Source organism: Coregonus lavaretus (genome assembly GCF_964263955.1).
Source record: "Coregonus lavaretus genome assembly, contig: HAP1_SCAFFOLD_7127, whole genome shotgun sequence".
Classification (NCBI taxonomy): domain Eukaryota; kingdom Metazoa; phylum Chordata; class Actinopteri; order Salmoniformes; family Salmonidae; genus Coregonus; species Coregonus lavaretus.
In genome coordinates, this window is record NW_028157148.1 from 2,501 (window position 1) to 27,608 (window position 25,108).

Consider the following 25,108-nt stretch of genomic DNA (forward strand, 5'->3'; position numbering starts at 1 on the left):
GTTATGTGAGGTTACGTGTGGGTCTAAGGTTGTCTGAATGTTGTGTGAGGCTATGTGTGTCTGTATCTCTACTCTGGGTTGTTTTGCTGCATGTACTGCACTGATGGCATTGAACAGTGACGTAAATGTTGTTTTAATGTTTTTTTAAATGTTGTTTGAATGTTGTGTGAACGTTCTGTGAATGTTTTCCCTGTCTCTGTCTCCCAGGTGTTTTTGCTCCTGTCTCTGCTGGCTCCTGTAGCCGTCCTCTCTCAGTTCTACCTCCCTCAGGACTGTGACGACATCTATCAACATGACAACACCAAACCCAGTGGGGTGTACACCATCTACCCTGGGGGTCCCATCACACCCCTGCACGTCTACTGTGACATGGACACAGATGGAGGGAGGTGGACTGTGAGTAGAGAACTTTATAGATCATCTGTGATGTTTGTGATGTGATGATGGTGCAAAATGTATGATAATAATATCTCTCTCCCTCCCTTGTCTCCCCCCTCTATGCCTCCCTCCTCTCTCTCTCTCTCTCTCTCTCTCTCTCTCTCTCTCTCTCTCTCTCTCTCTCTCTCTCTCTCTCTCTCTCTCTCTCTCTCTCTCTCTCTCTCTCTCTCAGGTGTTCCAAAGGAGAATGGATGGAACAGAGAACTTCTACAGACCCTGGGCGCACTACAAATCTGGCTTTGGGAATGTGGCTGGAGAGTACTGGCTGGGTGAGTCCTCCTCAGAAAACCAAACAAGAAGAAGTTAGGGGAAGGAGCTAGGAGCAAGAGGAGGGGGTAGGAGCTACAGGAAGGGGCTAGGAGCTAGAAGAAGGGGCTAGGAGATAAAGGAAGTGGCTAGGAACTAGGGGAAGGAGCTAGGAGCTAGGGGAAGGGCTTGGGAGCTAGAGGAAGGGGCTATGAGCTAGAGAAAGGGGCTAGGAGATAAAGGGTGGGGCTAGGGGAAGTGGCTAGGAGCTAGGGGAAGAGGTTAGGAGATAAAGGGTGGGGCTAGGAGCTAGGGGAAGGGGCTAGGAGCTAGGGGAAGTGGCTAGGAGCTAGGGGAAGGGGTTAGGAGCTAGAGGAAGGGGCATGGAGCTAGGGGAAGGGGCTAGGAGATAAAGGAAGGGGCTAGGAGATAAAGGAAGGGGCTAGGAGCTAGGGGAAGGGGCTAGGAGCTAGGGGAAGTGGCTAGGAGCTAGAGGAAGGGGCTAGGAGCTAGAGGAAGGGGCTAGGAGATAAAGGAAGGGGCTAGGAGATAAAGGACAGGGCTAGGAGCTAGGGGAAGTGGCTAGGAGCTAGAGGAAGGGGCTAGGAGCTAGAGGAAGGGGCTAGGAGATAAAGGAAGGGGCTAGGAGATAAAGGACAGGGCATGGAGCTAGGGGAAGGGGCTAGGAGATAAAGGAAGGGGCTAGGAGATAAAGGAAGGGGCTAGGAGCTAGAGGAAGGGGCTAGGAGCTAGAGGAAGGGGCTAGGAGCTAGAGGAAGGGGCTAGGAGATAAAGGAAGGGGCTAGGAGATAAAGGAAGGGGCAGGAGATAAAGGAAGGGGCTAGGAGCTAGAGGAAGGGGCTAGGAGCTAGAGGAAGGGGCTAGGAGCTAGAGGAAGGGGCTAGGAGATAAAGGAAGGGGCTAGGAGATAAAGGAAGGGGCTAGGAGATAAAGGAAGGGGCTAGGAGCTAGAGGAAGGGGCTAGGAGCTAGAGGAAGGGGCTAGGAGCTAGAGGAAGGGGCTAGGAGATAAAGGGCGGGGCTAGGAGCTAGGGAAGGGGGTTAGGAGCTAGAGGAAGGGGCTAGGAGCTAGGGGAAGGGGTTAGGAGCTAGAGAAAGGGGCTAGGAGCTAGGGGAAGTGGCTAGGAGCTAGGGGAAGAGGCTAGGAGCTAGAGGAAGGGGCTAGGAGCTAGAGGAAGGGGCTAGGAGATAAAGGAAGGGGCTAGGAGCTAGAGGAAGGGGCTAGGAGATAAAGGAAGGGGCTAGGAGCTAGAGGAAGGGGCTAGGAGCTAGAGAAAGGGGCTAGGAGATAAAGGACAGTGCTAGGAGCTAGGGAAGGGGGTTAGGAGCTAGAGGAAGGGGCTAGGAGATAAAGGAAGGGGCTAGGAGCTAGAGGAAGGGGCTAGGAGATAAAGGAAGGGGCTAGGAGCTGGGGGAAGGGGCTAGGAGCTAGAGGAAGGGGTTAGGAGCTAGAGGAAGGGGCTAGGAGCTAGAGAAAGGGGCTAGGAGATAAAGGACAGGGCTAGGAGCTAGGGAAGGGGGTTAGGAGCTAGAGGAAGGGGCTAGGAGATAAAGGAAGGGGCTAGGAGCTAGAGGAAGGGGCTAGGAGCTAGGGGAAGGGGTTAGGAGCTATAGGAAAGGGGATAGGAGGTAAGGAAATGAGCTAGGGGCTGAAATGTAACAGGACCTTTATGCTTTCTGTTCTTGTCAGGTCTGGACAACATCTTCCTCCTGACGATGAGGAAGAAGAGTGAGCTGAGGGTGGACATGGAAGACTTTGAGGGAGGGAAGGTTAATGCTAAATACACCTCCTTCTCCATTGATCCTGAGAACTATGGATACACACTGAGACTGGGCAGTTATGTAGACGGAGGGGCAGGTGAGTTCTTCTTCTTCATCAGTCTTAAAGGAAAACTCCACCCAAAAACGATCTTTTGGTATTTGTTTTATTAGTCCATTGTTGACATAGTCCCAAAATGTTTTGCTTTTCACTATCAACTTTTCAAAATATGTAACTTTCAAATTATAGAAATCATCCCCATAGGATGTATTTTTACAGGAATGATTTCTGTATCTTGAAAACTTGATTGCTGACAAGCAAATCATTTTGGGACTATGTCAACAATGGACTAATGAAACAAACACCACAAGATAGTTTTTGGGAGGAGTTTTCCTTTAAGGCCTGTCCACACCAAGGATGATAACTATAACCATAACTATAATGATGAATTATACATAGCTATAAACGTTGGCGAGCATCCACACCAGCGGACTGTTTATTGTTTATTGCTAAGCAGTACACCTGTCAATCAACTGATCAACGCATCCTACTGCACGCTGTATGACTATTAATAAGGTGGTAACACAAGACCATTCAGTGCTACAGGGTGTGGTCGTTGCCATAGTGACAACTGCATCAGGGTGTGGTCGTTGCCATAGTGACAACTGCATCAGGGTGTGGTCGTTGCCATAGTGACAACTGCATTTAATACTACAATGTAAATGTAATGAAAAATCATATTTAAACTTTAAGGTGCATTACCACCACCAACTGGACTGGAGTGTGGACCTCAGTTCATCTTTTAATCAGGGGCGCAACTTTGGTTTTAGAAGTGGGGGGGACTTAATTATTATTATCATAGACAGTACCAGTCAAAGGTTTGGACACACCTACTCATTCAAGGGTTTTTATTTATTTTTACTATTTTACTATTTGACCAAGAAGGAGAGTGATGGAGTGCTGCATCAGATGACCTGGCCTCCACAATCCCCCTACCTCAACCCAATTGAGATGGTTTGGGATGAGTCGGACCGTAGAGTGAAGGAGAAGCAGCCAACAAATGCTCAGCATATGTGGGAACTCCTTCAAGACTGTTGGAAAAGCATTCCAGGTGAAGCTGGTTGAGAGAATGCCAAGAGTGTGCAAAGCTGTCATCAAGGCAAAGGGTGGCTATTTGAAGAATCTCAAATCTCATATATATTTTGATTTGTTTAACACTTTTTTGGTTACTACATGATTCCATCTGTGTTATTTCATAGTTTTGATGTCTTCACTATCATTCTACAATGTAGAAAATAGTACAAATAAAGAAAAACCCTTGAATGAGTAGGTGTTCTAAAACGTTTGACTGGTAGTGTATGTGTAGATTTATAGAGGACCTTGTATATTTCAGGTAAAATAACAACCCAATGTTTATATCCCAGGACAAATTAGCTAGCAACAGCAAGCTAGCTGCTTTTCGACCTGTCCCCAAATTAATATAGTTGGTTCAGTTAGTTTTGATATTTCAACCTGTGTGTCCTGATCGCGTCTGGTGTGGATGAGCAAAATCAACATGTGCGCAATGGCGTCTAGTCAGCATGTCACGCCTCGATCACACTGACAGCATCTTTGTGCAAAATGGTAGGCAGCATCATCTGGATATGTGTGCAACAAAAGTTCAACATTCACCTTCTGCTACCATTTCTGTCAAACCATTTCTGTCAAGCCATTTCTGTCAAGCCATCCACGCATACAGTTTGATGCACACGTTCGATAAATCCAATTTATACACCACACAGAACGCACTGCAACTGCCTCTGCAATGCTGCAAGGCAAACACAGCTTTCCATTGGAAATGAATGTACTTCTGCTGTACCAAAACGCAAGGACGCTGTCGGAGTGATCAAGGCGTAAGTTAGAAGCGTATGCAACCCATCATTCATTAGCTAAATATTAGTCCTAATACTACTAATACTTTTTTGGGGACAAGAAAATGATCATACAACACAATGCAATTCTTTTTTACTTTTGTTTTTTACAGTGAGTAAAGAGTTCTAGTCTAGGCCGTAAACTCCAGTGAATATGCCATTTAAATAACCACTAAAAAGCTCTGCGTTTTGAATGCATGTTTCATTCACAAATAATAATAATCTTGTCTAGGCCTGATTAGGCAACCATTTGGATCAGTAATGGGTCTTTTCTCAACAGTTTACAAGGTCCAGAAAGGCATATTAGTAGGCCAGTCACAGTGTGTATTTCATCAGGATGTATCGCAGTTAACAGATAGGGCTCCCATCGGAAAGTATGGCCTTCTCATGCACTGTTTGTGGTGGATCATCATTCTCCAAATTCGTCCTATAATGAATGTGGCCACCGATATGCTCACACATGCCCAGTTACTCAGGGATGTTTACCGTGCGCTCTTCCTTCTCTCCTCTCTGCGCAGCCTCGCCCACCTAGAACCAAGAACGCTTCAATAGAACGCAATTTGATTGGTTGTCAGGGTTTTATCATTGGAGGGAAACAATCGCTCTGAAAGGGATCCAAACCATAGCTCCTCGTCATTCTCTAGTCTTTCTGTAGTTATCGTTGTAGTGGTAAAGCTCTGTTCACTTGACTTAGAACGATTGTTTTTTTTTTGTATCATTACAGTTCTCATTATAATGATGGTCCTTGGTGTGGATGGCCTTTTAGTCCAGTAAATAAGCTCCCAAAAAATACCATATTTTTGAAAATTGGCACACTTCCATAATGTTTTTGAGCAATAGGACTGTAAAGTTCCCAAATGTAAGAGGACTCTCGTGGTATTTATATATTTGCAGAAATCCATTCAGGTGTATTTTGTGGCTTTTGGTGAATGCATTCTTATGATCTAAAGTCGTTCTGTTTTATTTGCATATAGGCCTACTGTAGCTCTGATTGGCTATGGCGCACCGGTTTGTCTAGAGTCTGGTCCTGGACAAGACAGATGATTTTATTCGGTTTTATTTACTGCAGTGTCTTTTAATTGTCCAAAAGCATGGCCGCTTTCTCACTCTATATTGCTATAGAATTTTCACAAATACGTTATTCCCAAACATTCTATGAAAGTATGAAAATGTCAAAATGACCATATCTAAGTGCTCGCTTGTCAGAAGAAGAAAAAAGTTGTCAAATTCTTCCTGGGGGTGTACAGTGCATTCAGAAAGTATTCAGACCCATTCTCTTTTTCCACATTTTGTTATGTTACAGCCTTATTGTAAAATGGATTCCATGTTTTAAATGCCCTCATCAATCTACAAACAATATGCCGTAAAGACAAAGCAAAAACAGGTTTTAGATATTTTTGCAAATGTATAAAAAATAAACAACAGAAATACATTATTTAAATAAGTATTCAGACCCTTTGCTATGAGACTCAAAATTGAGCTCAAGTGCATCCTGTTTCCATTGATCATCCTTGAGATGTTCACCTTCCAACAGGACAACAGCCAAGACAACGCAGTGGCTTCGGGACAAGTCTCTGAATGTCCTTGAGAGGCCCAGCCCTCAAAAAATGATATAATACATTTTAGAATAAGGCTGTAACGTAACGAAATGTGGAAAAAGTCAAGGGGTCTGAATACTTTCCGAATGCACTGTAAGGTCCCAAAGCTGACATTGCATGTCAGAGCAAAAACCGAGCCATGAGGTCGAAGGAATTGACCGTAGAGTTCCTAGACAGGATTGTGTCGAGCCACAGATCTGGGGAAGGGTATCAAAAAATGTCTGCAGCATTGAATGTCCCCTAGATCAAGTGTCAACTGGTTAACGTAATAACTTATTACTTTTAGCGGAAAAAGTTATTATGTTTACCGTTCAACATTTTATTACGTTTACTGGGTTTATTCCATAAAAAAATCAAAAAGTTATTACAAATCATTAAGTTATTGCATTTACCGGTGTTACAGGGCGCTACAGGCTGACCTGGAGCTTTGCTGAAATGGCACTATATCTATATATGTTTTTGTTCAGCGCGAAAAGTTATACAAGTGTGCCAATTTTCACGCTTCTATACCAATATTATTTTTATTTACTGGGCTACTGTATCTGGTGTAACCAGGCTACTGTCTGTCTGCTGGTATCTGGTTTAACCAGGCTACTGTCTGTCTGCTGGTATCTGGTTTAACCAGGCTACTGTCTGTCTGCTGGTATCTGGTTTAACCAGGCTACTGTCTGTCTGCTGGTATCTGGTTTAACCAGGCTACTGTCTGTCTGCTGGTATCTGGTGTAACCAGGCTACTGTCTGTCTGCTGGTATCTGGTGTAACCAGGCTACTGTCTGTCTGCTGGTATCTGGTTTAACCAGGCTACTGTCTGTCTGCTGGTATCTGGTTTAACCAGGCTACTGTCTGTCTGCTGGTATCTGGTTTAACCAGGCTACTGTCTGTCTGCTGGTATCTGGTTTAACCAGGCTACTGTCTGTCTGCTGGTATCTGGTTTAACCAGGCTACTGTCTGTCTGTTGGTATCTGGTTTAACCAGGCTACTGTGCTCTGTCTGCTGGTTGATTCTCAGGAGACTCCATGTCGTATAGCAACGGCATGAAGTTCAGCACCTACGACAAAGACCAGGACACCTGGGGCGACAACTGTGCCAGGCGCTACATGGGTGGATTCTGGTACGGTGCCTGTACGCATGCCAACCCTAACGCCCTGTATGCCCCACATCCGGCAACGTCTTTCACTGATGTGTATGTTTATTGGCAACACTGGAAAGGGGTTAACTACTCTCTGAAAAGCATTTCCTTTAAGATCAGGGCTGTCTCTGATGCTGTGGCTGTCCAGGAGCAGGAGTAACATACCTGACTCTATCAGTCCTGACCTAATGTCACCATCTCAAAATGACTACAGGAATAGAATATGGAGGTGGGGGGGTTCCAGTGCTAGCCAGACAGACACTAACACCTAGAAAACAATATGGTCACCACATCATCACTATTACTGCCATCTTGGCTGTTAAAGTAGTGCATCATGTTATTAACAGCAAGATGGGCTCTCTGTCTCTTGATTCAAATGTTAATTGACTCAAATAATAATTAAAGCATTTGAAAAGACAAATTCACTCTGTCTTTTTATTTACTGTATGTACATATTCATGTATTTATTATAATCAGTCTGATTGGATGGCTGAATGTGTCATAGTCAAGGTTGTAACATGATCTTAGAGTTTTCACTGCAAAATGGTTGTGTGCATTCATTATTATCATCTTCATCCTCCTCCTCATCCTCATCATCCTCATCATCCTCATATTCATCAAATTCATCATAATCATCATCATAATCATCACCATCATTACTATCATCATAATCATCATCATCATCATAATCATCACCATCATAATGACTACCATCATCACCATCATCCTCATCAATACCATCATCACCATCTGCATCATCATCACCACCATCATCATCATCACCATCATCACCATCACCATCACAACCATCATCACCATCAATGTGTGATGTTTTTCTACAGACCTAAAGGCCTTATCTTCATGTTCATCACATTTATAGACCTGTCAATACCAGGAAGGATCTGGTCCAACCAGAACACCTGGGTTCAGATAATATTTGAAATTAAAAAAATACTTTGTGCGTTTGCTTTAACCTGCCCGGCGTGCCAGATGGGCGTGGTTTGTACTTTTGGGACTTTTCCATTGCTTCCATTGCAAACAGCAATTCTCAATCATGCCTAGCTAAAATATTTGAAATTATTTCAAATACTATTTGATCCCAGGTCTCTGGAGTAGCTAATGGGGATCCCTAATAAAAACAAATACAGACGTGGGATGGTACCCTATTCCCTTTGTAGTCCCCTGGACTCTGGTCCAAAGTAGTTCACTATATAGAGAATAGGGTGTCATTTGGGACTCAGATACAGAACACGTGTTAACTCAGAGATCTAAACAACTGGACCGGGAATCTGAGGGCTGATGACCAGATATGATGTGATATGATATTATAGTGTTATGATATGGGGGACCGGAACAGGGACCTGAGGGCTGATGACCAGATATGATATGATATGATTATAGTGTTATGATATGGGGGACCTGAACAGGGACCTGAGGGCTGATGACCAGATATGATATGATATGATATGATTATAGTGTTATGATATGGGGGACCGGAACAGGGACCTGAGGGCTGATGACCAGATATGATATGATATTATAGTGTTATGATATGGGGGACCTGAATGGGGACCTGAGGGCTGATGACCAGATGCCAGGTACTCCTTGACCAAGGTGGTCCTACAATGCAGCTCATGGGCAGGGACGGACCGGGACCACAAATTGTCTCTGGTATTTTTAGCCCGCCGGGCCCATTTTTTTCCCTCAAGGCCCTCATTATTAGCCAAATAATGATCATTTTGTGCAAAACATTTAAATAAATAAATGTATACAGGTATACTAGACCAGCCCATCTAGCCAGAATTGCCAGTCCGCCCGTGCATGTAGGACAACTGTAATATCTCTCTGCTCCTCCTAATCTGTGTTTGTGTTGTGTTTGTGTTTGAGTGGTGTGGTGTGGTGTGTTTGTGTTTGTGTTTGTGTTTGTGTTTGTGTGGTGTGTTTGTGTTTGTGTTTGTGTTTGTGTTTGTGTTTGTGTTTGTGTTTGTGTTTGTGTGGTGTGGTGTGGTGTGGTGTGGTGTGTTTGTGTTTGTGTTTGTGTTTGTGTTTGTGTTTGTGTGGTGTGTTTGTGTTTGTGTTTGTGTTTGTGTTTGTGTTTGTGTTTGTGTTTGTGTTTGTGTTTGTGTTGTGTGGTGTGTTTGTGTGGTGTGTTTGTGTTTGTGTGGTGTGTTTGTGTTTGTGTTTGTGTGGTGTGTTTGAGTTTGTGTTTGTGTGGTGTGTTTGTGTTTGTGTTTGTGTGGTGTGTTTGTGTGGTGTGTTTGTGTTTGTGTGGTGTGTTTGTGTTTGTGTTTGTGTTTGTGTTTGTGTTTGTGTGGTGTGGTGTGGTGTGTTTGTGTGGTGTGTTTGTGTTTGTGTTTGTGTGGTGTGTTTGTGTTTGTGTTTGTGTTTGTGTTTGTGTTTGTGTTTGTGTTTGTGTGGTGTGTTTGAGTTTGTGTTTGTGTGGTGTGTTTGTGTTTGTGTTTGTGTGGTGTGTTTGTGTTTGTGTTTGTGTTTGTGTTTGTGTTTGTGTTTGTGTGGTGTCTGTAGGGTGGAGAGGTATCTGGGGGGTTGCAATCAAAGTACAGTTCCTGATTATCAAGAACCCAAAAGTCACATGACATCAATGCATCAGGTCAAGGGACCCACCACCCGCCACACACACAAACACACCCCCATAAATGGCCTTGGTGTAATTCCATATGGGTGTTGTTCACGTGTTGGCCTTCATCTTAGCTATAAAACCTCAGTCAGGGTCAGACAACAACACAACGAGAAACGGTTCTTGGTATGTTATGTGGACGTTTTTAGAGGTTCTGCCTCCTGAAGTGTTAGGTGGATACTTCATGAATGGAATGTTACTGAACAGTTAGAAACGTTTCCTGACTAATGTCTAAGTGTCACATGGAGGTTATATATGTTTAAGTCTCTCTGTCTCCCAGGTCTTGTTGCTCCTCCTAAAGCCATTCTCGCTCAGGACTGTGACGACATCTATCACCATGGCAACACCAAACCCAGTGGGGTGTACACCATCTACCCTGGGTGGACACAGATGGACTGTGACCACTAGTGTTAGTTTATAGTCATAATTATGATTGGTTATATCCAACACCTGAACAAAGACACAAAGCTATCAATCTCTCTCTCTCCTTATCACTGCCCCTATCTCTCTCTCTCTCTCCTTATCCCCCTATCCCTGCCCCTCTCTCTCTCTCCTTATCACTGCCCCTCTCTCTCTCTCTCTCTCTCTCTCTCTTTATCCCCCTATCACTGCCCCCCCTCTCTCTCTCTCTCTTTCCTTATCCCCCTACCACTCTCTCCTTCTCCCCCTATCACTGCCCCTCTCTCTCTCTCTCCTTATCCCCCTATCACTGCCCCCCCCCTCTCTCTCTCTCCTTCTCCCCCTATCACTGCCCCTCTCTCTCTCTCTCCTTATCCCCATATCACTGCCCCTCTCTCTCTCTCTCTCTCTCTCTCTCTCCTTATCCCCCTATCACTGCCCCTCACACAGGTGTTCCAGAGGAGAATGGATGGAACAGAGAACTTACATTTTAGTCATTCTTATCCAGAACGAGTTACAAATAAGTAAGTGCATACATTTTCATACTGGCCCCCCGTGGGAATCGAACCCACAACCCTGGCGTTGCAAACGCCATGCTCTACCAACTGAGCTACAGGGGACTTCTACAGACTCTGGGCTCACTACAAAGCTGGCTTTGGGAACGTGGCTGGAGAGTACTGGCTGGGTGAGTCCCTACACTTACTCAATATTATGATTGATGAACTGTGTGATATAAATATTTCCAAGCAGTTTGCGAACAAATGAAGAGTGACCCTTTGGATTTGGATTGATTTCAATTGAGTGTAATTGATCAACTGAAGAGAACTCAACTGAATCGATACTGACTCTACTCTGACCCTGTCCTCCCTGAGGTCTGGACAACATCTTCCTCCTGATGATGAGGGAGAGCAGTGAGCTGAGGGAGGACATGAGGGAGGGAAGGTTTACTACACCTCCTTCTCCATTGATCCAGAGAACTACAGATACACACTGAGACTGGACAGCTATGGAGATGGAGGGGCAGGTGAGTTCTTTCAGACAGAATAAATATGACATCATTGATACATGTAAATCAAATCAAAGTGTATTCGTCACATCCACAGATTACAGCAATTATGAACGGTGCAGTGAAATCATTACTTGCAGAAACTCAGGGTCTTCCTTTCCTGTGGCGGTCCTCATGGGAGCCAGTTTCATCATAGCGCTTGATGGATTTTGCGACTGCACTTGAAAAAACGTTCAATGTTCTTGAAATTTTCCGGATTGACTGTCCTTCATGTCTTAAAGTAATGGTGGACTGTCGTTTCTCTTTGCTTATTTGAGCTGTTCTTGCCATAATATGGACTTGGTCTTTTACCAAATCTTCTGTATACCACCCCTACCTTGTCACAACACAACTGATTGGCTCAAACGCATTAAGAAGGAAAGAGATTCCACAAATTAACTTTTAACAAGGCACACCTGTTAATTGAAATGCATTCCAGGTGACTACCTCATGAAGCTGGTTGAAAGAATGCCAAGAGCGTGCAAAGCTGTCATCAAGGCAAAGGGTGGCTACTTTGAAGAATCTCAAATCTAAAATATATTTTGATTTGTTTAACACTTTTTTGGTTACTACATGATTCCATATGTGTTATTTCATAGTTTTGATGTCTTCACTGTTATTCTACAATGTAGAAAATAGTTAAAATAAAGAAAACCCTTGAATGAGTAGGTGTGTCCAAACTTTTGACTGCTACTGTATATATTGATTTGAATCACTGTTTTTAAAATGATTGTTTTCAGCTTTAGCATACAAAACATCCACATACAAACGATAACATACAGACGCACACAAACATCCACAACATCACCCCAGCCCAGACCCACCTGCTCACACCCCTTCTCCAGCAGTCACCCTTTTGTTTCTCTCTGTCGCCCACACACTTTCAACATTTAAGATAATAAAGTATTTGACCTTACCATTGTGTTAATGATGGAGGATTTGTTTTTATCAAGATGCTTGACGAGAAAAGTATCATCCACCTACGGCCGGCCCGCTCATTAGGCAGGATTAGGCAGCTGCCTATGGTGGCAGATTGACGAGGGTAGAATCTTCAGAGCTAAAGTGACCAAGACGCACCTCCAGCAACACATAAAACCTCACATCATTCTGCCCAAAAACCATGACAATTTCTCTCAACCAGTGGCATATGAGTTTTTTTAGGTGAGCGCTGATGCCGCCCTGTGATAAGCAGTGCCCACTTTGTCAAAGGCAGGTCAGCAAAATATTTTGCTTGTCCATTCCCAGCGCGCCTCTCCAGCGAGGGTGCTGTTGGAGAGACGCATCACTGAGGCGCTCCACCAATGTTCCGTTAAAAATAATCATCTAACATAAAGCATGTAGCAGATATAGCCAGTGTAAAACATGAGCCATTCACAATAATTAAATAAACATTTCCAGAAAACTTTAGGCTATTACATCACTTTTTATCATTACCGCATGTCAGAGGCATGAAAAATGAGCAAATAGCCTTGAAAACGGGCGGTATAGCCTACACTGAAATGCAATGTGGTTCTAAGAGAACAGTGACATTGAGAACAGTAACATTTTGAAAGGGGGTCCAGCTGCGATGTCATCTCTCAGAGCAGTCATCCCTCAGCGTCTCTATGCTGCCACCTACTGATAGGTCATCAATCAGAGCATCTGTCAGGAAAAGTGGGGGTGTCGAAAGGAGTGGGCCTTTCGAAAGGAACCATATAAGGATAAGTGGGGTTTTGGAAAGGAACCATATAAGGATAAGTGGGGGTTTGGAAAGGAACCATATAAGGATAAGTGGGGGTTTGGAAAGGAACCATATAAGGAGAAGTGGGGGTTTGGAAAGGAACCATATAAGGAGAAGTGGGGGTTTGGAAAGGAACCATATAAGGAGAAGTGGGGGTTTGGAAAGGAACCATATAAGGATAAGTGGGGGTTTGGAAAGGAACCATATAAGGAGAAGTGGGGGTTTGGAAAGGAACCATATAAGGAGAAGTGGGGGTTTGGAAAGGAACCATATAAGGAGAAGTGGGGGTTTGGAAAGGAACCATATAAGGAGAAGTGGGGGTTTGGAAAGGAACCATGTAAGGAGAAGTGGGGATTTGGAAAGGAACCATATAAGGAGAAGTGGGGATTTCTAAGAAAAAAAACATATAAGGATAAGTGGGGGTTTTGAAAGGTGCCACTCAAGACTTCGTTTGGGTTATCGGATGTTAGTCATGGTCTGCAGAGATGACAGTAAGGAATTTCAGTTATGCAACAAAAAAACTATCTTTGAACGTTACCTACTGGTAGCCATGTATGTAACGTTAAGTTTTTCGTAAATGTAAATGCTAGCTAACGATAGCTACCTTAACTTATAAAAATGTATTAATTTTACAATTTGAAATAATAATAATAATTGTAATATCAAGTCATGGTGTTTCTAGTAGTTATGGAATCCCAGGACTTCTAGTGTTAAAAGACTCCTTTCAAACCCCCACTTCTCCTTATATGGTTGCAGCTGGACCCTATTGGACATTTTGCCAAGCCAGAGATGAGTGGTCGACACCGAAACGCGCCAGTAGACGCATAAATTCTGGCCTAATGACAACAGCCAAATTTGTCATTACACTTTTTGGTGTTTTGTGTAACAGATGACTCTTTCCTTTGACAATCAGATGAAAACATATGGACTGGTTGTGTTTATGCCACAATAAAAGGTAATACATTTTAAAAGTTAAATGACAAATCTTTATGACTAGGCCCACAGAGATCCTATTGAATGAATAGGGATTGTATATGGAATTCTATGATTAGGCCCATAAAAAATGTTGGTGCACGCACTTGGTCCCATACCGGCAAGAAATGAATTCTACTTTCACCCCTGGATATAGCATATGGTAGAAAGAGTATGTGGCCTTTTCTGTAGGCTACAGGCTGGAGATAAAATGTATATAATGTAATGAGACAGACACTTTTTACATCATGCAGGTGTATCCAATCAAATAGCCTAACCCAAATGGCTACTCACAACTGCTGTCCAGGAGTTTCACCCAGTGGGATAAATTGTTATGATCAGTGGTTTCATGCAAACTGTCATGATTATTTTTTTTACAAGCTGATCATGGCGAAAAATAAAATACTTCTGATTTCCCACTGTGTAAACACATTGCAAATAGGCTCAGGATAACTCCTGATAAAGTTGGGTAGTTGATATTCAGAGCTTAAATAGACAAATTGATTAGTCACAGGAATCAGGACTAATAAAGCCAATGAAACGGCTTGTTTTACAAACGGTGGTCCTAACACATGGATGGGCATTTATAAAATTCCATTGCGGGAGACACGGTAGGCTACACCCCAGTAAGCATGGGCCGACGCCAACGTCTTTTGGATGTCTTTTTTTGGTCATGTCCCGGACCAACAAAATGATCTGTCTTGCCTAGGGTGGCAGAACAGCCAGGACCGGCCCTGCGTCCAACCCATCGGGTATCTCACTGCACCCTCATATGCCATTTCTTGAAATATGCTGACAGACGGATTAAAAGTACATTTACATTGTAATACTTCTGACAGCTAACCGTACTCCGCCCACAACTTTTGGACATTATAGCGTTCCAAGAAAGCATGGACTGAGTCGTTGATTTGTTTTACACTTACGACACGAATCTGCCATTGTGCTGTAGCGTTTGTGAATTTTGTCTCTTGTGTAATATATTCTAAACACTCTAAAAAGATAAGGTTCCTGGAGTATACTTTAGGGGTTCTTCAAATTGAAACTGTGGGGGAACTCCTGTAAGTTATTTGAAGAACTCTTTAAAAGGGTTCTTCAAAGAACCCCTTTTAATGGATCCTCGAATAACCTTTTTAAGAACCGTTTGGAGTTAATTTTTTAACTACTACTATTAATAATAATAAACATAAGAATAACACAATATTTTAGTTGTTTATTATGATTTTGGTGGCAAAGCAGAATTAAAAAATCAAAATATGAGGTAAACTCCCAGCAGAGCCCCAAGTCCAATGGGTATATCCTCTGGCGTGTTGATGTTAATGTGTTGATGTTCTCCGTATCCGCAGCCAGAATGATTTTGCAGTGCGTGGTGATTTAACAGGTGTAGGGAGGGTGAAGTCTGTGAATCCAAAAAATAGTAATTATACAGATGATTAACAAAACATGCACACAACAGTATTCATACCTTGGTTTTTGTGGTAAATGTGAATGAAAAAAACTGTTTTGATAATGGTTTTCATACACACACCTTGTCCATAATGTAGAGGCCTATGGGATATTCATTGACGAGGTAAGGAAGGAGGATGGTAAATGTGATCTGCATAACATGCCAATACCAACTGACATACCTTTGTATGCCTCCTTGTCTGTATACCTGCAGACACAGACACAAAAGTGAGCAGTTCAGTCATCTGCAGCCAATACAGCAGCCTTCAACATATTCTTATGGCCTACATATTCTTACCTCTTTGTTGATTGATATCCATTGAATTGGGTCCATTTTCTGCTTTAGAAAGATTTGTGAAAGGGAGAAAGTGTCAAACAACACAGTCATTTGCACAAATATGAAAAGATAGATGCTATCATCATAAAACAATATAAATTTAGATCATACAAGGGACAAACCTTACCTTAAATGGAGGAGATCTTTACATTTTTAAGTTAGGTGCCTGCACCTGCTGTCCTTTCAAATTCAAATCCAAATGTTTCAGTTGGGCAGTTAGGTTCCTGCAAGAACCCCCACCAACTAAGTAGGTTCCTCGATTAACCCTACCGCTTATGGGGTTCTTGGAATAAACTTTTGGGGGCAATTTTCAGTGCCAAGTACCCTAAGGTTCTTCGAAGAACTTTGACGATCTTAGAAGAACCCTTGTTGAACCCTTAATTTTTAGAGTGTACATTAGTTTATACTGGATTAAGTGTACATTTTCGTTAACTGTAATTTCGTTAGTTATGTTCCAACATTCCCTCCTTCTTGTGCCAATATCAGTTATTTTGAAGTCTTGGTTCCAATAGTTTATATTTTTTTCTTAGAGATTGTCAGTTCTCTGCAAGGTTTTGTATGTCTTACCTATCATATGAATATATTTTTCTGACTCAAATAGGATTAATCAGTTTTGGGGCATGTAATACCAGAAACAACAACTTCATGTCACCAGTGTGCTTTGGAACCTGTTTGGAACACAGGTAAAACGTGAGAGAGGCGGGGCCGCAGCATACCTACTGACGTCGACCGCCTCGGTCTCCACTATTTACCACATCCACAAAGTCAAAATTATAATCTATATCTTAAAAATTCATGAATACAACTATTTGCATAAGGTCAGCAGTGTGGTTAAGGTTAGGGTTAAGGTTAGTTTTAAAATCACATTTAAATTAGAGGAATTGTAGAAATAGTCGGGGTTTATGACTTTGTGGCTGTGGTAGCTAGAAACGACCAAGTTCTCGGGGCTTTCTAAAGATGTGGCCGACGCAGACATACTGATCGTTATTATCGTAATCATAGGCTCATCATCATGGTATTGATTCTAACAGTAATGGTAGATGAGTTGTTTATTATTGTAATGGTTGTAGTAATGAATGTATGTAGCTAACATGAAAATAATTGATTTAACTGCCTACTACTCACTCAGATTTCCTAGACTGGTTAGGCGGGCAAACGTTAAACGTACACAATTACGTTACACAACAAACATTTAAGATGTAACATTAAAAGGTATAAATGTTTTGGTATAAACCTTGACACTTCAAAGAATGAAACTCGGCTCCTTTAAGACCAAGCAAACATTCGCGACATGAAATCTGGAAAGACTGGTGACGGACCCTCCCACCCTCTTGTCTAGCGACCAGAACTAGTTTCAGGACAACTGGGCGAAAACATTTTCTTTCCCTTGAAGAAACGGATGATTGAGGCGTCAACTTCCTGACATTTCTTCCGACATCTTCCCTGTCTAGACAAAAGTTTGTGGATCCTCCAAGAGTTTGGGAAATTGAGATTGATAGAAAGACATGGATTGGGGGACGGATCTTTGGGTAGCCAGTTTCATCATAGCGCTTGATGGATTTTGCGACTGCACTTGAAAAAACGTTCAATGTTCTTGAAATTTTCCGGATTGACTGTCCTTCATGTCTTAAAGTAATGGTGGACTGTCGTTTCTCTTTGCTTATTTGAGCTGTTCTTGCCATAATATGGACTTGGTCTTTTACCAAATCTTCTGTATACCACCCCTACCTTGTCACAACACAACTGATTGGCTCAAACGCATTAAGAAGGAAAGAGATTCCACAAATTAACTTTTAACAAGGCACACCTGTTAATTGAAATGCATTCCAGGTGACTACCTCATGAAGCTGGTTGAAAGAATGCCAAGAGCGTGCAAAGCTGTCATCAAGGCAAAGGGTGGCTACTTTGAAGAATCTCAAATCTAAAATATATTTTGATTTGTTTAACACTTTTTTGGTTACTACATGATTCCATATGTGTTATTTCATAGTTTTGATGTCTTCACTGTTATTCTACAATGTAGAAAATAGTTAAAATAAAGAAAACCCTTGAATGAGTAGGTGTGTCCAAACTTTTGACTGCTACTGTATATATTGATTTGAATCACTGTTTTTAAAATGATTGTTTTCAGCTTTAGCATACAAAACATCCACATACAAACGACAACATACAGACGCACACAAACATCCACAACATCACCCCAGCCCAGACCCACCTGCTCACACCCCTTCTCCAGCAGTCACCCTTTTGTTTCTCTCTGTCGCCCACACACTTTCAACATTTAGATAATAAAGTATTTGACCTTACCATTGTGTTAATGATGGAGGATTTGTTTTTATCAAGATGCTTGATGAGAAAAGTATCATCCACCTACGGCCGGCCCGCTCATTAGGCAGGATTAGGCAGCTGCCCATGGTGGCAGATTGACGAGGGTAGAATCTTCAGAGCTAAAGTGACCAAGACGCACCTCCAGCAACACATAAAACCTCACATCATTCTGCCCAAAAACCATGACAATTTCTCTCAACCAGTGGCATATGAGTTTTTTTAGGTGAGCGCTGATGCCGCCCTGTGATAAGCAGTGCCCACTTTGTCAAAGGCAGGTCAGCAAAATATTTTGCTTGTCCATTCCCAGCGCGCCTCTCCAGCGAGGGTGCTGTTGGAGAGACGCATCACTGAGGCGCTCCACCAATGTTCCGTTAAAAATAATCATCTAACATAAAGCATGTAGCAGATATAGCCAGTGTAAAACATGAGCCATTCACAATAATTAAATAAACATTTCCAGAAAACTTTAGGCTATTACATCACTTTTTATCATTACCGCATGTCAGAGGCATGAAAAATGAGCAAATAGCCTTGAAAACGGGCGGTATAGCCTACACTGAAATGCAATGTGGTTCTAAGAGAACAGTGACATTGAGAACAGTAACATTTTGAAAGGGGGTCCAGCTGCGATGTCATCTCTCAGAGCAGTCATCCCTCAGCGTCTCTATGCTGCCACCTACTGATAGGTCATCAATCAGAGCATCTGTCAGGAAAAGTGGGGGTGTCGAAAGGAGTGGGCCTTTCGAAAGGAACCATATAAGGATAAGTGGGGTTTTGGAAAGGAACCATATAAGGATAAGTGGGGGTTTGGAAAGGAACCATATAAGGATAAGTGGGGGTTTGGAAAGGAACCATATAAGGAGAAGTGGGGGTTTGGAAAGGAACCATATAAGGAGAAGTGGGGGTTTGGAAAGGAACCATATAAGGAGAAGTGGGGGTTTGGAAAGGAACCATATAAGGATAAGTGGGGGTTTGGAAAGGAACCATATAAGGAGAAGTGGGGGTTTGGAAAGGAACCATATAAGGAGAAGTGGGGGTTTGGAAAGGAACCATATAAGGAGAAGTGGGGGTTTGGAAAGGAACCATATAAGGAGAAGTGGGGGTTTGGAAAGGAACCATGTAAGGAGAAGTGGGGATTTGGAAAGGAACCATATAAGGAGAAGTGGGGATTTCTAAGAAAAAAAACATATAAGGATAAGTGGGGGTTTTGAAAGGTGCCACTCAAGACTTCGTTTGGGTTATCGGATGTTAGTCATGGTCTGCAGAGATGACAGTAAGGAATTTCAGTTATGCAACAAAAAAACTATCTTTGAACGTTACCTACTGGTAGCCATGTATGTAACGTTAAGTTTTTCGTAAATGTAAATGCTAGCTAACGATAGCTACCTTAACTTATAAAAATGTATTAATTTTACAATTTGAAATAATAATAATAATTGTAATATCAAGTCATGGTGTTTCTAGTAGTTATGGAATCCCAGGACTTCTAGTGTTAAAAGACTCCTTTCAACAGCCAAATTTGTCATTACACTTTTTGGTGTTTTGTGTAACAGATGACTCTTTCCTTTGACAATCAGATGAAAACATATGGACTGGTTGTGTTTATGCCACAATAAAAGGTAATACATTTTAAAAGTTAAATGACAAATCTTTATGACTAGGCCCACAGAGATCCTATTGAATGAATAGGGATTGTATATGGAATTCTATGATTAGGCCCATAAAAAATGTTGGTGCACGCACTTGGTCCCATACCGGCAAGAAATGAATTCTACTTTCACCCCTGGATATAGCATATGGTAGAAAGAGTATGTGGCCTTTTCTGTAGGCTACAGGCTGGAGATAAAATGTATATAATGTAATGAGACAGACACTTTTTACATCATGCAGGTGTATCCAATCAAATAGCCTAACCCAAATGGCTACTCACAACTGCTGTCCAGGAGTTTCACCCAGTGGGATAAATTGTTATGATCAGTGGTTTCATGCAAACTGTCATGATTATTTTTTTTACAAGCTGATCATGGCGAAAAATAAAATACTTCTGATTTCCCACTGTGTAAACACATTGCAAATAGGCTCAGGATAACTCCTGATAAAGTTGGGTAGTTGATATTCAGAGCTTAAATAGACAAATTGATTAGTCACAGGAATCAGGACTAATAAAGCCAATGAAACGGCTTGTTTTACAAACGGTGGTCCTAACACATGGATGGGCATTTATAAAATTCCATTGCGGGAGACACGGTAGGCTACACCCCAGTAAGCATGGGCCGACGCCAACGTCTTTTGGATGTCTTTTTTTGGTCATGTCCCGGACCAACAAAATGATCTGTCTTGCCTAGGGTGGCAGAACAGCCAGGACCGGCCCTGCGTCCAACCCATCGGGTATCTCACTGCACCCTCATATGCCATTTCTTGAAATATGCTGACAGACGGATTAAAAGTACATTTACATTGTAATACTTCTGACAGCTAACCGTACTCCGCCCACAACTTTTGGACATTATAGCGTTCCAAGAAAGCATGGACTGAGTCGTTGATTTGTTTTACACTTACGACACGAATCTGCCATTGTGCTGTAGCGTTTGTGAATTTTGTCTCTTGTGTAATATATTCTAAACACTCTAAAAAGATAAGGTTCCTGGAGTATACTTTAGGGGTTCTTCAAATTGAAACTGTGGGGGAACTCCTGTAAGTTATTTGAAGAACTCTTTAAAAGGGTTCTTCAAAGAACCCCTTTTAATGGATCCTCGAATAACCTTTTTAAGAACCGTTTGGAGTTAATTTTTTAACTACTACTATTAATAATAATAAACATAAGAATAACACAATATTTTAGTTGTTTATTATGATTTTGGTGGCAAAGCAGAATTAAAAAATCAAAATATGAGGTAAACTCCCAGCAGAGCCCCAAGTCCAATGGGTATATCCTCTGGCGTGTTGATGTTAATGTGTTGATGTTCTCCGTATCCGCAGCCAGAATGATTTTGCAGTGCGTGGTGATTTAACAGGTGTAGGGAGGGTGAAGTCTGTGAATCCAAAAAATAGTAATTATACAGATGATTAACAAAACATGCACACAACAGTATTCATACCTTGGTTTTTGTGGTAAATGTGAATGAAAAAAACTGTTTTGATAATGGTTTTCATACACACACCTTGTCCATAATGTAGAGGCCTATGGGATATTCATTGACGAGGTAAGGAAGGAGGATGGTAAATGTGATCTGCATAACATGCCAATACCAACTGACATACCTTTGTATGCCTCCTTGTCTGTATACCTGCAGACACAGACACAAAAGTGAGCAGTTCAGTCATCTGCAGCCAATACAGCAGCCTTCAACATATTCTTATGGCCTACATATTCTTACCTCTTTGTTGATTGATATCCATTGAATTGGGTCCATTTTCTGCTTTAGAAAGATTTGTGAAAGGGAGAAAGTGTCAAACAACACAGTCATTTGCACAAATATGAAAAGATAGATGCTATCATCATAAAACAATATAAATTTAGATCATACAAGGGACAAACCTTACCTTAAATGGAGGAGATCTTTACATTTTTAAGTTAGGTGCCTGCACCTGCTGTCCTTTCAAATTCAAATCCAAATGTTTCAGTTGGGCAGTTAGGTTCCTGCAAGAACCCCCACCAACTAAGTAGGTTCCTCGATTAACCCTACCGCTTATGGGGTTCTTGGAATAAACTTTTGGGGGCAATTTTCAGTGCCAAGTACCCTAAGGTTCTTCGAAGAACTTTGACGATCTTAGAAGAACCCTTGTTGAACCCCTAATTTTTAGAGTGTACATTAGTTTATACTGGATTAAGTGTACATTTTCGTTAACTGTAATTTCGTTAGTTATGTTCCAACATTCCCTCCTTCTTGTGCCAATATCAGTTATTTTGAAGTCTTGGTTCCAATAGTTTATATTTTTTTCTTAGAGATTGTCAGTTCTCTGCAAGGTTTTGTATGTCTTACCTATCATATGAATATATTTTTCTGACTCAAATAGGATTAATCAGTTTTGGGGCATGTAATACCAGAAACAACAACTTCATGTCACCAGTGTGCTTTGGAACCTGTTTGGAACACAGGTAAAACGTGAGAGAGGCGGGGCCGCAGCATACCTACTGACGTCGACCGCCTCGGTCTCCACTATTTACCACATCCACAAAGTCAAAATTATAATCTATATCTTAAAAATTCATGAATACAACTATTTGCATAAGGTCAGCAGTGTGGTTAAGGTTAGGGTTAAGGTTAGTTTTAAAATCACATTTAAATTAGAGGAATTGTAGAAATAGTCGGGGTTTATGACTTTGTGGCTGTGGTAGCTAGAAACGACCAAGTTCTCGGGGCTTTCTAAAGATGTGGCCGACGCAGACATACTGATCGTTATTATCGTAATCATAGGCTCATCATCATGGTATTGATTCTAACAGTAATGGTAGATGAGTTGTTTATTATTGTAATGGTTGTAGTAATGAATGTATGTAGCTAACATGAAAATAATTGATTTAACTGCCTACTACTCACTCAGATTTCCTAGACTGGTTAGGCGGGCAAACGTTAAACGTACACAATTACGTTACACAACAAACATTTAAGATGTAACATTAAAAGGTATAAATGTTTTGGTATAAACCTTGACACTTCAAAGAATGAAACTCGGCTCCTTTAAGACCAAGCAAACATTCGCGACATGAAATCTGGAAAGACTGGTGACGGACCCTCCCACCCTCTTGTCTAGCGACCAGAACTAGTTTCAGGACAACTGGGCGAAAACATTTTCTTTCCCTTGAAGAAACGGATGATTGAGGCGTCAACTTCCTGACATTTCTTCCGACATCTTCCCTGTCTAGACAAAAGTTTGTGGATCCTCCAAGAGTTTGGGAAATTGAGATTGATAGAAAGACATGGATTGGGGGACGGATCTTTGGGTAAGTTTACTGCAAACTGACATATGCACTAGTTACAGTAGCTAGCTAGTTACAGTAACGTTAGCGACACAATAACAGCAAATTCCCTGGATAATGCGATTGTTTTTGTTGTCTCAAAATAATACGTTCCTTGGACATTGTTTTTAACTGTTAACTCTAACAAACTTGGCGACAACTCCAGGCAAGTAGGCTAAATTAGCTTGTTGCTTGAGGGCGGCTGTTATTTCGCAATGTTGCATACCTTGACATCATAAAGGTGACTAGCTAGCTAGGCTACAAGCTAGGCTTCTGTAAAGTACAGATTTTTGTCCAATATCCGCATATAAACTAGCTACAACCTATATGATCATATTAAACGTATTAGCAAGTCATTGATGTTATCATTATATTTAGTTGGTTTGTAGAGATACTAGTGAATGACGTGTGAGCGTGCGTAAGGTGAGCTGTCATTGAACCAGGGGTCAACTCCAGTTAACCATATTGTCAGGGGTTATGGTCAGTCTGATCTCACCAGGGGAGTACTAGAATGGAGTTAGACACTGATCTAAGGTCATTTTTGAGATTATCCAACTCATGGGGTGATGATAGTGTAAGCTGATCCTAGATCTGAATCTAAAGGACCACTCGTACCATCTCCCTTTAACCCTTTTAATTGCCAAAGTATCCCTTTAACCCTTTAAATGGACAGGGACTCTCCTGGCTAATTTAAAGGTAGTCTCAGTGGTACGATGATCTCATCATGTTCAGTCGGACCAGTTCTTGCTCGTATCATATTGCTGAGTCTTCCTTTATCTGACTCCTCCCTGCTAGCCTCTCTTCTCCTTTCCTCTCTCTCTCCTCTTCCCCATCTCTCTATTTCACTTTCTCTCTCTCTTCTCCTTTCCTCTCTCGCTCCTCTTCCCCATCTCTCTATTTCACTTTCTCCCCCCCCCTTCTCTCTCTCTCTCCCCCACACTCTCTCTCTCTCTCTCTCTCTCTCCCTCTCTGTCCTGGTTCAGATGTAGTATTGAGGATATGACTGTAGTAGATCTGTTCTGTATGATGACCTCCCATAGTTTACATCATGGCTCTGGTAGGTGGAATCTATGGCATGGAATCTATGGAATCTAACCCTATCTAGTTGTCTTGGATCACTGATTAGAGAGAAGGAGAGAGGGAGGGAGGGAGTGAGGGAGGGAAAGAAGGTTGCATGTTTAAATCACTCCAACAGGAGCTGGGCCATTGTTTTGAATCTTTTCCCCTGCTGCTGGAACCTGACCAGGTCTGCGTTCCAAATGGAGCACTATATTCCCTACATGCTAGTGCGCTACTTTTGACCAGAGCCTAGGGTAGTGCACTGTGTAGGGAAAATGGGTGCGATTTGGGACGTAGCCCAAACCTTAACTAGAACACAACACAACAGAACAGTGGCAGGGTTCCAAGTCCGAACACATGCCTCAATGACCAGGGGGATTACCCTGCGGTAGCGACTTATGGGGGGACAGGCAGTCACACTGGCGGTTGAACCAGGGACCTTAATGTTACAGGGCAAGTGTATAGAAAGAGAGGTTACACTAGGTTCTTCATACAGAGGTTACACTAGGTCTGGACCTCTAATCAGAGCAGAGGCAGCAGTAGGCTTCATACAGAGGTTACACTAGGTCTGGACCTCTAATCAGAGCAGAGGCAGCAGTAGGCTTCATACAGAGGTTACACTAGGTCTGGACCTCTAATCAGAGCAGAGGCAGCAGTAGGCTTCATACAGAGGTTACACTAGGTCTGGACCTCTAATCAGAGCAGAGGCAGCAGTAGGCTTCATACAGAGGTTACACTAGGTCTGGACCTCTAATCAGAGCAGAGGCAGCAGTAGTCTTCATACAGAGGTTACACTAGGTCTGGACCTCTAATCAGAGCAGAGGCAGCAGTAGGCTTCATACAGAGGTTACACTAGGTCTGGACCTCTAATCAGAGCAGAGGCAGCAGTAGGCTTCATACAGAGGTTACACTAGGTCTGGACCTCTAATCAGAGCAGAGGCAGCAGTAGGCTTCATACAGAGGTTACACTAGGTCTGGACCTCTAATCAGAGCAGAGGCAGCAGTAGGCTTCATACAGAGGTTACACTAGGTCTGGACCTCTAGTCAGAGCAGAGGCAGCAGTAGGCTTCATACAGAGGTTACACTAGGTCTGGACCTCTAATCAGA

The 25,108-nt window shown here is 42.3% G+C and overlaps 1 protein-coding gene across 1 annotated transcript; it reads left to right on the forward strand.

The window, feature by feature from the left end:
- Positions 1–159: 159 nt before the first annotated feature.
- LOC311125760 (microfibril-associated glycoprotein 4-like) lies at positions 160–7,452 on the forward strand (the record flags this gene model as incomplete). Its single annotated transcript, XM_084199787.1, has 4 exons — positions 160–396; positions 611–707; positions 2,395–2,562; positions 6,980–7,452. The coding sequence occupies 4 exons, from the start codon at positions 160–162 to the stop codon at positions 7,258–7,260; spliced, it is 783 nt and encodes a 260-aa protein (XP_084055913.1). The 3' UTR covers positions 7,261–7,452.
- Between the last annotated feature and the right edge of the window lie 17,656 nt (positions 7,453–25,108).